The 14,878-nt window shown below is 34.6% G+C and overlaps 1 protein-coding gene across 5 annotated transcripts in view; it reads right to left on the bottom strand.

Moving 5' to 3' along the window:
• LOC145307140 (uncharacterized) overlaps window positions 1–14,878 on the bottom strand; it is a 58,908-nt gene that overhangs the window by 38,796 nt on the left and 5,234 nt on the right. For all 5 annotated transcript variants that reach the window (XR_013875311.1, XM_080149499.1, XM_080149502.1 and 2 more), the window contains exons 6-11: window positions 9,702–9,767; window positions 7,487–7,594; window positions 5,884–5,931; window positions 3,742–3,883; window positions 3,051–3,101; window positions 1,776–1,879 (exon numbers count right to left, since the gene is read on the bottom strand). Coding sequence is in view for 4 of the 5 variants with exons in the window: in XM_080149499.1 (XP_080005625.1) it covers window positions 1,776–1,879; window positions 3,051–3,101; window positions 3,742–3,883; window positions 5,884–5,931; window positions 7,487–7,594; window positions 9,702–9,767 (519 nt within the window). In the remaining variant the exon portion in view is untranslated. The remainder of the gene's footprint in view (window positions 1–1,775; window positions 1,880–3,050; window positions 3,102–3,741; window positions 3,884–5,883; window positions 5,932–7,486; window positions 7,595–9,701; window positions 9,768–14,878) is intronic.

Here is a 14,878-nt window from a genome sequence, read left to right as displayed (position 1 = left end):
AGATAGGATGAGGAAACTGCGAACAAGTTCGGATTTAAATTTCAGTTCATCTGGTTTAAGTATAATTCAATCGAGTCCAAAAAAAATACAGGAATCTTAGGGGATAAGACAATGGACAATAAATTGATGTTATTATGATAAACAAAATTACCCTTTATTATTAGATTCGGGTATAGTCCATTTCGTGGCAACGCCTCTTAAGGGGCGTTTCGTCGTATTTTCACAGTAGCTTTTCTCCTATTTCTAGCCACTGCAGTGGGCTCTAACACTTCGGGGCCAATTGCCTAGCCCAGAGGGGCAATCACCTAAACTATCCTAAAACAACCTATCAAATCCATTTTGAAAATACGACGAATCGTCCCTTAAGAGGCGTTGCCACGAAAAAGACTTATACCCTTAGATTCTTTAGTAGAAATCATAAAAGTACTTGAGCTAACGAATAAGATATCATGTTAATAAAACTTTGAATACAATTATAATTTACAGTCCAATGTCTCCTCCCTCCCTGGCAAAAAGACATATAAGAATATATTTTAAACAAGGATGACAAAATCCATAAAAGCGTAGCACTGAAACGGTAGGACAAACGGACATAACACTTGTATAGTGTCAGAACTGGATAATCAGAATATAAATGTATAAGAGTCGATGCAAAATTGTAAGTCAATTTGTTGAAAAACTGCTTGATACAGAATAATGTTTATGGACATACTTACATTTTAGGACTTAATTACAGAGTTGCTTCGCTTATAATATTGTACTTTGATGTCCCAGGAATCAGTATACAAAAAATCTGATCAATCGGATAATTAGATCATATAAAAATTTGATGTTAAAAAAAGTAAAAAAATCAACATATTTAAAATGGACGTACAGACATTTTGGTAATGATTATAGAGCTGCTACGCTTTCTAAATTGTACCTAACTACTACAGGAATCACCATGCAAAGTTTGAAATCGATAGGACAATTGCAACATGCCTAAATTAACGAAAAAAGCTATCCGTTATGGACGGACGTACGGAGTGACGGACGGACCGACCATAATTATAGAAAATCTTCGCTTTTAAAAACTATATTTAGGGCAAAACGAACATAGTGCTTTGAATAATAAATCTCAAACATAACAGCATAGAATAAAGACAGACAAGGGATCTAAAGGGATAAGACAATGGCCGATAAATTAATGTACATCCCCAATGAACAACACAAAATATTCTCCCTTATGTAGGTAACAATTACCAAGTGAGTAAAACGTTTGGACACTCGACTAAATGAACCAACCAATCAAAAAAAAGTCCCCAAAGTTGTTAAGCCGATGTATAATAAAGCTAAATTATAAAACTTTAGGGGTGTAATAAACAACCCAATAGCCCCTCCCTCCCTGGAAGCATAGTAACAGCAAAGGAGTATCCCACAATGTTTATAATAAAACAAACGGATCTTAAGAGATGAGACAAAGGGTGATAAATTAATTAAAACCCAATTAGGATTAGATTTAAACACTAGAGGGGGAAGTTGTTAAATAACTGTAAATCCCCATCCCAAGGACCTTATGACGACTCTCAATTAGGTCTTTGAAAATCAACCTTTAGTGTCCGGAATATTAACACAGCCAAGTAGTAGATAACAATTTGCTAACGGACAAAAAGTTCCTTGAGAAAGGGGACATGTAGTTATCTGTTTATACATCCATATTATAGATCTGTTCAATTTGGTGGTTTGATAAAAATTAATTGCAGATCCAAACAATTGGTGGAAAAGATTGTACTCACCCTCTGTTGATTGTTCATGATATTTTGTATTTGTGACTGCTGCAGGGCCAACCTCTGGATATCTGACTGGATACTTTGTAGAGAGTCAGACATACGGGAGATATCTAGATAGATAGATACAATTATTATTAGGTATCCTCTGGATATCTGACTGGATACTTTGTAGGGAGTCAGACATACGGGAGATATCTAGATAGATAGAATTAATATTAGGTATCCTCTGGATATCTGACTGGATACTTTGTAGGTAGTCAGACATACGGGAGATATCTAGATAGATAGAATTATTATTAGGTATCCTCTGGATATCTGACTGGATACTTTGTAGGGAGTCAGACATACGGGAGATATCTAGATAGATAGATAGAATTATTATTAGGTATCCTCTGGATATCTGACTGGATACTTTGTAGCGAGTCAGACATACGGGAGATATCTAGATAGATAGATAGAATTATTATTAGGTATCCTCTGGATATCTAACTGGATACTTTGTAGAGAGACAGACATACGGGAGATATCTAGATAGATAGAATTATTATTAGGTATCCTCTGGATATCTGACTGGATACTTTGCAGAGAGTCAGACATACGGGAGATATCTAGATAGATAGAATTATTATTAGGTATCCTCTGAATATCTTACTGGATACTTTGTAGAGAGTCAGACATACAGGAGATATCTAGATAGATAGAATTATTATTAGGTATCCTCTGGATATCTGACTGGATACTTTGCAGGGAGTCAGACATACGGGAGATATCTAGATAGATAGATAGATACAATAATTATTAGGTATCCTCTGGATATCTGACTGGATACTTTGTAGGGAGTCAGACATATAGGACTAATAATTAAAATTTCTCACGGTTGCTGATTTATTCCCACGTGCAGGACAGGTCCTCAAAATTTCCCATGTTTGTTGATTTATTCCCACGTATAGGACTGATAATTAAAATTTCCAATAGTTGTTAATAAATTCCCACGTATAGGACTGATAATTTGAATTTCCCATGGTTGTTAATTTATTCCCACGTATAGGACTGATAATTAAAATTTCCAATGGTTGTTAATTTATTCCCACGTATAGGACTAATAATTAAAATTTCCAATGGTTGTTAATTTATTCCCACGTATAGGACTAATAGACAGGTACCAAAAAATTTCCCATGGTTGTTGATTTAATCCCACGTGCAGTACAAGTGCCAAAAAAATATCCCACGGTTGTTACATTTTTCTCACGTGCAGGACTGAAGCTGAAAATGGCTACTTACCCATGGTATCAACATCTGGAGTTTTCAAATCATCCCCTCTACTGCTATCACCTAAATAAACTTTACATTAGTTTCTATGAGAGAAAAAAAACATCTATAATAGCCATATGAATAGGCGAACTTTTATTCTTGTAGAGTGACTTTAAAAAGGGGGGGGGCGAAAGTGACACTTTTTGAAACCAAAACTAAAAGTCAAAGGAACTCAACTAAAAAAAGAGTTACAGGTCTGACATTTTGCATGGCAGTTGCTTTATAGGGGTACAATATGGAACTGTGAAGAAACGGCGACGCAACCGCCGAAAACCGCCAAAAAAAGGCAACAAAAATTACGGCGGGAAACGGCGGTTTTCGGCGGTTGCGCCGCCGTTTCTTCACAGTTCCATATTGTACCCCTATAAAGCAACTGCCATGCAAAATCTCAGACCTGTAACCCTTTTTTTAGTTGAGTTCCTTTGTTGACTCTTAGTTTTGGTTTCAAAAAGTGTCACTTTCGCCCCCCCCCTTTGAAATGAAATATTATTTGGAAATTTTTGCAAGAAATAAACTGCAAGATCACAGAACTATTAATCTCGACCAATACCTACCCTATTTCCCTAGATATGAAGGGGACATTAGGCTGTTTATTCCACTAGTCCCCAATGTTTTGTAATAACGTATTCTTATTCGTTGCTTTAAAAACAGCTGACTATACCTGAAGAGAGTCGGAGATTGAATCCGGCCTTTCTTGGCGTAACATTGGCTGCGGCAAATGAGTTGTTGTTGCTGCTAACAGCCGCCACAGCCGCAGCTGGGCTGGTTGTCTTGCTGATGTTGTGGGCCAGATCCAGGATCTCCTAAAATACTAATACTTTGGGTACCAGTATAAAACTTTGGGTAAAACTATAAAATTTTGGGTAGGTAAATACCATCTACAGGTTCCCAGTTATTATTGGAAAAGTTTAGACACTAAGTAATTTGTTTAATCCCATCGAGCTAACGAAAATCAAAACAAGTTTATAAACTTTAGTGACAGTCAGGGACAAGGGAAGGCTATTCTGGCAAACAATGCTTTAGAGTTGATTTCTTAGATTTCCAGTTTAAACTTGATGATGAGATAAAGCAACTTTTGGCAGAATTTGTTAAGAAACTAAAGCATTAATTTAGCACTTTTTGCTTTGTTTACTAAAAGCCGTGCTAAAAGGATTGTCAGAGTTTATCTGCCCGTTCAGTTTAAAAATGTATGAGCAGAAATAATGCCTTTTAACAACTTTTAAGTATTTTATCTAAATCATAAACTACTCGTAAATTATATGTTAAATAGTGAATAAATATATTATAAATCCTAAAGAGTGAATAGCTGTAATACTTTGAAAAATATTTAAGATTGTTTAAATATTTATCTCATATACAAATTTAAATTCAAAAAAGGTTTTTACGACACCTAGCAATAAAATTCGGAACTACATAGCTATGTATTTTCACAATCATACATTTTACAATATTTGTTGTAGTTTAATTTTGCCTTTCTTAGCAACTTCTTGTATCTAATGGTGCCTTGTAGAGCACAGAGTCCCCCCTTTCCCTACCATTAATGTAAAACAAAAAACAAAAAACGATCAAAGGGGCGGCATGTTAGAATTGTCCTATTGTTTTAAAACTTTGCATGTGATTCCTGTAGTAGTTAGGTACAATTTAGAAAGCGTAGCAACTCTATAATCGTTACCAGAATGTCTGTATGTCCATTTTAAATATAATGTTGATTTTTTTTTTTACTTTTTAATAACAAATTTTTATGTGATCTAAATATCCTATTGATTTGGTATACTGATTTCTAGGACAACAAAGTACAATATTTTAAGCGAAGGAACTCTATAATCAAATCTAGAAATGTGAGTATGTCCATAAACATTATCCTGTAATAAGCAGTTTTTCAACAAATTTACTAACAATTTTGCTTCGTCTCTTATACATTTAAATTCTGATTATCCAGTTCTGACATTCTACAAGTGTTAATGTCCATTTGTCCTATCGTTTCAGAGCTTTGCTCCCATAGATGTTGTCATCCTTGTTTGATAAGTAATGAACAATGAATTTAATTTTGAGCTTTAGGCATAAATTCGAATTTTTATTTTTTTTGTAAAGATCCAAGATGCTGTGAGTATTGGGTTGGATTTGTCCTATTTAATTTTTTTATAGATTCATAAAGTGAGATATTATTTAGTTATTGAATCGTTTTGAAACTTTTGCCTTAACCTGCCTCAAGGGGTTAATCAAGGTGTTGATCAAAGTGCTTTTAATTAAAATTTTTTTTAAATATTTTTTTTTGTTTGTAAACAGATACAAATATCTTGAATAAGAAAAAAATGTAAAGATTTTAATTTCAGGAAGTATTTTAGAATATTTTTTAAATCTCCCTAATTCTAAATTCTTTAGTAAGAAATCTTTGTTTTGATTTAAGAAGCAGAACTTCAGAAGCTAACGAGGTTTGGTGATAGCTTATGATTTATACTGTCTGAAATGAACAATAGTGCATTATAGAAATAGTTGCACCTTTCTTTTTGCTATATCAGCTGACGATTACCAGGGTAGGTTTCGTGATTTTCCAAGAATTGTTGAAAAATTGTTGAAGAATTGTTGATGAGACGGACCGCCCCTGAGTGACAGTAGATGAGGGGACAAGTAGCTTTTAACTGATTTTTCAAATATTTCTCCAAATCTTTGGTGTTTTTGGTCTGAACCGATAATAATATCAGCTGAAGTTTTTTTCATTACCCTCGCTTCATATTTTTCCTTACCCCCCCCCCTTCCACCCTCTTAGTCGGGTAGAATATACACCCCTGCATTTATTTGTTACCTGTTTCACCCCAGATGTTGACTCGAGTTCGTTACCCTGCTCAGGACCCTGAAAAATTACAAAAAAAAATCAGTGTCCTTCTCAGGAGTATGTATGTATTCTGCAGTGAATCCTATATTATGAAAAATAGCGGCTGCACCCATAGCATCTAGGGGCTCTGTATTCAAATAAGTAAAAAGGGGCTTAAAATACTTTAAAACATTCCAAGACTTAAATCTGAAAATGAAATAGCCTAAAACCATCACGAGACCTATGTAAAGCTTACATTAAATAGAGAACTTAATCAGTTAATCAGTAGTTATTGAGATCTTAAGCTTCAGACACAAGGGTTCCCCGTACTCCAACTATTTATGTCCAAACTTGACATAGTAGCAGTAGGATTAATTTTTAACATCATAAGTTATGTCGTGGTGTTAGGCCGAGATTCAAGATGCGCTACGTGTTGAGACACGGTCATTTTGATTTAATCACTCTGATACCCAGCGCAGAGGAAATTTGTTGATAATTAAAGATATTTAAATTAGGGTTGGCAATCCGTATCCAAATCCGGGATCTGCCCAATTTTTGGCCAATTTTGGAATCTAAATCCGGAATCCGTATTTTAATAGCGGATTCGGATTCTTAATTGGTAGGCTAAAATTTTTCTTTCAACTCCCCCTTTTTGAAGGCAAAGATTGTCATCATTATATATAATATCTTTTAAAATATGGTTCGATTCTCTGAAGTTAATTATAGAGAACACCAAGAACATTAATTTTTAGAACCTATATAGCACTTACATTTTTTTTATTTTTAAAAAAAGCACTTTAAAATATTGCTAGAATCCGGAATCGGATACGGAATACGCCAAAAATAAGAATCCGGAATCCGCGAGAATCCGCCATTTTTTGGACAGATTCTTGTAAGAATCCGAATCCGGTCCAAAAATTTGACGGATTGCCATCCCTAATTTAAATACAAGAAGACAACATTAATTGCAAGGCATTTGCGCAAAAAAAAACAATTGCAGCATACCTGTGATTCAATCCTTCTGATACCTCTGGACTCAACACCGAGGAAACTAATCAATACTATTATTTAACATTTTTAAAACTTAACCTTCTACAGTTTTGTTTAGTCTGTACATCCAGAACGATTGGCTCTTTTCATCAGAATGGTCACCGATCGCCCAAAAGATCATCATCTTACCTGTGATTCAACCCTTCTGATGCCTCTGGACACAGCGCGGAGGAAATATAATAAATATGATAAATACAAGAAGACGACATTAATTGCTCGTAATTTTACAAGGCATTTGCGCAAAAGACGACATTTACCTGGGATTCAACCCTTCTGATGCCTCTGGACACAGCGCGGAGGAAATATGATAAATATGATAAATACAAGAAGACGACATTAATTGCTCGTAATTTTACAAGGCATTTGCACACAATCGTACATTTACAATTGCATCATACCTGTGATTCAGCCCCTGGACAAAGCGAAGAGGAAAGCTTATTTTAGGATATTTAAATACAAGAAGATGACATACATACCTGTTATTCAACCTTTCTGATGCCCCTAGACACAGCTCTGGTATTGAAGTACAAGAAACGACATTTACCTGTGATTCAACCCTTCTGATGCCTCTGGACACAGCACGGAGGAAAGCTTCCTGTCCAACCTTCTCTCTCTGTTTCACCATCAGCTGTTCCATCTTCTTCTTCTCCTCCTAGATAGATAGATAGATAGATAGATAGATAGATAGATAGATAGATAGATAGATGGATGGATGGATAGACAGATAGATAGATTCTCTCTCTGTTTCACCATCAACTGATCCATCTTCTTTTCCTCCTGGATAGATAGATAAACAGATGGATAGATAGATAGACAGATAGATAAATAGATAAGATAGATAGATAGATAGAAGGATAGATAAATGGCAAGATAGATTCTCTCTGCTTCACCATCAACTGATCCATCTTCTTTTCCTCCTGGATAGATGGATAGATAGATAGATAGATAGATAGATAGACAGATAGATAGATAAAGGGTGTGCAAAAAAAAAATGCGGACATTTTTAAAATTGAAATTGCACGGCTTGTGTTAATAGTAGAAAAATGTTACGCATATCGTTAGAACCGCTAGGAAGTCTATTTTTTAGAAATATAAGAATGATTCCTCTGCTACATATAGTTACGGAGCTACGTGTTAAAATGTCCCAACTGCTGTAAAACTTGACTTGCGAGTAAATCATTAAAGATTAAATTAAAGGGTATGCAAATAAAAATACCTACATTTTTAAAATTCTAATTGCTCGGCTTGTGTTAATGGTAGAAAAATGTTTTGCATACCTATGGAATCGCTATAAACTCTATTTTTTGGAAATATAAGAACCATTCATGTGCTACGTATAATTTATGAGCTATGTGGTAGAATCTCCCAACTGACTTAAAACTAAAAAAAAATTTTTCCACTTTTCTCACATTTATCAATACAGCTCCTAAACTAAAAATAGCACAAAAATCATACTTATATTTCCAAAAAATAGAGCTTATGACGGTTTTAACGATATGCATAGCATTTTTCTACTATTCACACAAGCCGAGCAGTTTGAATTTTAAAAATGTCTGCATTTTTGCACACCCTTTTTTTTATCTTTAATGATTTACTCGCAAGTCAAGTTTTAAGTCAGTTGGGACATTTTACCACATCGCTCCGTAACTATACAGCAGAGGAATCGTTCTTATATTTCCAAAAAATAGACTTCCTAACGATTCTAACGATATGCGTAACATTTTCTACTATGAACACAAGCCGCGCAATTTGAATTTTAAAAAGGTACATATTTTTTTTTATATACTTTAATCTTTAATGATTTACTCGCAAGTCAAGTATTAAGGCAGTTGGGACATTTTACCACATCGCTCCTAAACTATACATAGCACAGGAATCGTTTTTATATTTCCAAAAAATATACTTCCTTACAGTTCTAACGATATGCGTAACATTTTTCTACTATGAACACAAGCCGCGCAATTTCAATTTTAAAAATGTCCGCATTTTCTTTTGCACACCCTTTAGATAGATAAGATAGATAGATAGATGTATAGATAGAAGGATAGATAAATGGCAAGATAGATTCTCTCTGCTTCACCATCAACTGATCCATCTTCTTTTCCTCCTGGATAGATAGATAGATAAATAGACGGATAGATAGATAGATAAGATAGATAGATAAATAGACAATATATGGTAAAACAGAAAGATAGAAAGGTAGTTACCTAGTTACTTAAATGGAGGGTTCCTAGGCCAAATTAGGTCACCATAACTAAAGGAAGGTGTCTTACATTAAGACACACTAACTAATGACAGATGTCACAAATAAAGTAAGGCTAATTGAACTAATGACAGGTGTCCCAAATATAGTAACAATTACTAATGACAGGTGTCCATAATATAGTAAAAATAACTAATGGCAGATGTCCCAAATGAAGTAACGCTAATTGAACTAATAGCAGGTTTCCCAAATATAGAAATACCAATTAATGACAGGTTTCCCAAATAAAGTTATACTAAATAATGACAGGTTTCCCAAATAAAGTTATACTAAATAATGACAGGTGTCTCAAATATAGTAACACTTACAAATGACAGGTGTTCCAAATATAGTAACACTGACTAATGGCACGTGTCCCAAATGAAGTTATACTAACTAATGTCACAAATATAGCTACCTTAACTAATGACATGTTTACCAATTATAGTAACACTTAAAAATGACATATGCTCCAAATGTGGTCATCTTAATTTACCTAATGAACAAAATTTCTTACCTCTATCTTTCTCCTTCTCTCCTCCAGTTTAAGTTTGACAGCATTCAACTGATGATTTACATCCTCCTAAATAAGATAAGGTTAGGTTAGGTTAAGTTGGATAAAGTGGAAATAATTGAAAGTCCAGTGGGGTTAGTGTATAACAAAGGTCACTGCTACCCAAGTTATATTTATTATTTAGGAGAGATTCATTCCGATTTTATTTGTCACTATACTAATACCATTTAAATTTAAAAACTGAAATCTTAACTGTTTCTTCTTGGGAGAAAATGCAGTAATATTTAGTGTGGCTATTTACAACTTATTATAAAAAATTTACACTTTTAAAGGTAAAATTTGGGTCCCACGGACAAAGTAAAATTTTATTAAAGGGTTTGAATAAATCAGGAGAGGCGTCTGGCATATGAGAGATCTAGTAATAAAGGCTGAATATTTAAGTAATAAATATAAGGAGTATGTTTTGCATATTTATGTCTTAAATAATGGATTACGAGTTCACTGCACAAACTCCCCCCCCCCCCTAGGGAAAAAATTTGAGTTTACAAAAATGAATTATCCTTAAAACTAAACATGCATGGATCACAAGACAAGAATACAAAAATTACAAAATTAGAGGGAGAGGGGGGAATTAACTATGTAGAGATCTCGCAATCCAAATAATAATAATAAGATACTTATATAATACAGAAAAAATCTAATAGTAACTTTTTAACTTTTCCAAATTAAGTATTACAAGAAATCTACATAATTGACCCTCAAAACAATTAACATGAACTTAATTTAAGTTAAGGAATTGTATAATAATGAAGTTTAAAAACATCAAATATATTTATAAGGGCTAGTTTTCAAGGATTTTCATCTCCCTGACCTTATAAAAACACCATTATTGTTGACTGTATTACAATCCCCCCCACCCTTAATTTTGTTAAAATTTCACCTCCCCCTCTCCTGCTAAAAACCTGTGCATGCCACTGTTTTCTACTATTCAATAAAAATAAGCATCAAATTTATGATTATACTAGCGCCTACACCCCTAGAACCCTCTAAAGACACTTATGACAAGGGGTAGGGGATATTTTCATAATTTAGTTTTAAATTTAAAGCTTCCAAAGATTTCCACCCTCCTTGACCTTAAAATGAAACCCCTCTTATTGTCTGTATTGCACCCCCCCCCCTTAATTTAGGTTTGAGGGTAGTGTCAATATTTCACCCCCCTACTGAACACCTGCGCATGCCACTGTTATCTACTATTCCATGAAAAATAAGCATCAAATTTATGATTCTACTAGCGCCTAAAAACCCTCATAACAAGGGGTAAGGGATAAATTCATAATTTAGTTTTAAAAAGAAAAAATTACACAAAAATTAGGGAATTTGAGAGACATATAAAAAGCTTCATTGTAAAGGAGAACCATATCAATCTAGCAACTATGAAGATCCTTCTCTAGACAGATAACAGATCAGTCACACCACATATTAGACATCCTGTTACTTTTATGTACGGATTGATAATGTGTGTGTGTGTGTGTAGCCATAGTTACTTAGGTTTGGACCTAAGTAGTCATGGAGTAGGACGAGACACTTGTATGCTAGCACCAGGGCCAGCTCAAGGTCCACGCTCAAGTACAAGTACTTGACTCGCTGTCTCAAGGGACCTACTCTGTATTACCTCACCCTCGCCGAGTATGGCAGGTGTCCCAAATTAAGTAACCGTAAAGAATGACGCTCTCCACAGAGGAGCTCGGGTAAGGGTTGTACTGATATTATGTACTTGACTATTGAGTATCCAAACTACACAATTATTATTATTACCCTTCCTACACAACCAAAGGGAAGTTGCATGAATGAATTGCGACTGAGAAATTCGAGTTGCCACATGGGGACTTAAACTCAAACTCTCACCACCGTAACTCAGTGCATTACGACAGAGCTATGATGCCCCTATACGGATTGATAATTGTGTGCTTTGCTACTTATGGATGTTGTCATCCCAGTAAAATTAACTAAAAGGTTTTTCACAAGGTGACAAGACTCTAGGTAACAAAAAGACAAAAACATAAGTTTATACCTACCACAATACAATTTCAATGCTTTCACATAAAGTCCCTTTTGGAGCAAAGATACGCCCTCCCATCTATTTTTTTCATATAAATTGAAAAGAGGAGGTTTAATGTTTGTTTATTACGTTAGGTTAGGTTATACTGGGTACCCAAATACTGGTTAAGGTCCAAGTGCTCAACAGGGACTTTGTGTGCAAGTTCCAAATTATTATTCAGGAAATAAAAGATGGAACAGGCGTGTATATTCTGCACATTTTCCCCCGGCTGCAAAATATTTTAGTCCATTCCCCCCCCCCCCCACTAGTTTGTTTCCTAAGGAGAAGTAAAAATTGGAAAAATGTTTTCAGTAGTATTCATTTTTTTACCCCCTCCCACATATTTCTCTAGATTTTCCCCAAATTTTCACCCCACTTTCCACATATTTTTTATCCCCCCCCCCTCTTTAGCAGGGGTTCCAATGCAGAATATACACCGCTGAAATTTTTCGAAAATAAATGTTTTGATTAAAAACGATGAAAATATGTTACTTACGGAATAAAATTTAATTTAACTAGCGGCTTTTGCACCTTTTGCAGACTTATTTTTACGCGATAAGAAAACAAAGGAGGGGTGGAATAATTTCCAAAAGATTTTTAGGAGTGGAAGGGGGACAATGGGCTGTTTATTACACTAGTCCCCAAAGTTTAACTTTCATGATAACGTTTTCTTATTTGTAGGCTTAACAACTTTGGGGACTTAAAATTTTGATTGGTTAATTCAATAAGTTGAGTGTTTAAACGATTCAGCCACCAATTTCAATCTACAGAAGGGGTAATTTTGTATATTATCTTTGGGGATGTACAACAATTTATCGGCCATTGTCCTATCGATTTAGATCCCATATTTTACTAGACACACAACAGACATCCAAATACTCTAGTTATATAAATAAATGTCCAAATAGTAAAAAAAATAAAATCACCTCAAATTCATAATCGTCGCTCTATGCAAAGTAAACAAGAAAAATTATTAAAAAGCAAATAATTAAAAATAGCAAGGACATTTCAAATCAATCCTTATACTAAAGTAACAGGATGTTTGTCTGTCTGTGTGTCTGTCTGTGTGTCTGTCTGTGTGTCTGTCTGTCTGTGTGTACCGAAGGATCTCGCTAACCGCTGAACCGATTGGGTTCTCCTTAACAGGGTAGATTCTCATATGTCCCGGGAAGGTTTATAACTATTTTGGGGGAGGGTACCACCACCCTCCCTAGAGAAATTAAATTTTTAAAAAAATTACCAATTTTAGAAAGAGAGTTCAACGAAAAATAAACATCAAACGTAAATTTTTTTTAACTTTTTCTTTTAAAATCTAAAATAAGAAATTGAATTATTAAATTCGACTCTCTCCTCCTCAAGTGCCCCTAGAGGCCTCTAGGGGCGTAGCCGCTAGTAGGTAAATAACACAGTAATAATCATTTTTCTAGTATGGTTTTTAATCCGATTAATATCCGCTGGATTAAAACCGGTTCTCGCCATACTGAAAAATCATACATAGCATTACATTATAGACAGCTTTCTGCGGATATTAAAATGAAATTTATAAAATCAAAACCATGTAAATATATTATAAGTAAATCAAACTTTTCAACATAATAGTTATTTGTCGGCCCTCGGGGCTAACAAAACTGGTTTTATTTATATATTTTTTCGTTTTAATATCCGCGGACAGCTGTCTATAATACGATGCGATAAATAAATATTCCAGTATGGCTTTGAAACCGATTAATATCCGCTGGATTAGAACCGGTTCTAGCCATACTACAAAATTATATATGGCATCGTATTATAAACAGTTTTCCGCGGATATTAAAAGAAAAATTTATAACATTAAAACAAGTTTTGTTAGCCCTGAGGGCCAAAAAATAACTATTTGAGAAAATAACATTGCAATTTGATTTAAATTTTAGTTTCTACAGATCAGTGTTGCGGAGCCGGGAGCCGTGGAGCCGCCATATTTTGCTGGAGCCGGAGCCATAATTTTCGTTAAAAAACGGCTACGGCTCCGGACTAGATAAATAAAGAGATTTTTTTTATAAATTATAATTTGGTAACTCTGTTTTGTCATGTGCAAATGCTTCTATTAAGTTTTTCAAGTACATTTTTATCAAAAATTGAACTTTTAAAACCTTCAAAAGTAAAAAATAGACGTAGGAAAAAAATATGTCGAGTTTTTTCTTGATTTAAGTCGGAGCCGGAGCTGGAGCCGCCATCATCAAAGACGGCTCCCCGGAGCCGCACCAAAATCAAACGGCTTCGCACCGCTGCACAAATTCTTAGTTTTTGTCAAGAAGAAGTAAGTTGGACTTTAATTTTCATGGTCCCCAAAGTTTTATAAACATTATATCTCATTTGTTGAATTTTGCGGATTTTCCTCATAGCTAGATTGAGTTTTATAATTAGGGTTTAAACCTTTCCACCAATAATGTTAATCAAGAGAAGGGGCGCTTTTGTTTGTTATATTTGAGTGTGTACTATAATAACAAAGTAATATTTTGATGATTAATTCATGTTTTTCATTAGCGCAGCTACCTACTCTATAATTCACTTTGTCCGTTTTGTCTTGCTCCAAAAGGTTTCGTTATATAAAAGCAACAGGATGTCTGTGTGTCTATCTGTCTTTGTGTACCAAAGGATCTCGCTAACCGCTGAACCGATGTAGTTCTCATTTTCAGTTTAGCTTCTCATAGGTCCTTGGAATGTTTAACGCTATTTTGGTGAAGGGTACCACCACCCTCCCAATAGAAATATTTCTAAAATGCCACTAGGCGGCTTACCCCCCCTCCCCTCCCACCTCAAGTAACCCAAGAGGCCTCTAGAGGCTAGTGTTTAGTGTTTTAAAAGGTGCTATGTGCAGTGCAAGAGGAATACTCAATTGATCAGAAAACAAAGAGTGACGTAATTCTAAAATTTATAAAGAATCAATCTAGAAAATCTATAATTAATTTCCAGTAAGGCTTTGAAATCGATTCTTCATTAGAACCGGTTCTCAGCCATACTGAAAATCATCTATAGCATCGTCTTATAGACAATATTCTACAAATTTAAAAGGAAAAATCATAAAATTAAATCCAGTTATGTT

Source organism: Acartia tonsa, chromosome 15, assembly GCF_053477335.1.
Source record: "Acartia tonsa isolate MP-2025a chromosome 15, ASM5347733v1, whole genome shotgun sequence".
Taxonomy (NCBI): Eukaryota; Metazoa; Arthropoda; class Copepoda; order Calanoida; family Acartiidae; genus Acartia; species Acartia tonsa.
Note: the sequence above shows the minus strand (reverse complement) of the source record. Positions and strands in the feature narration are given on the sequence as shown.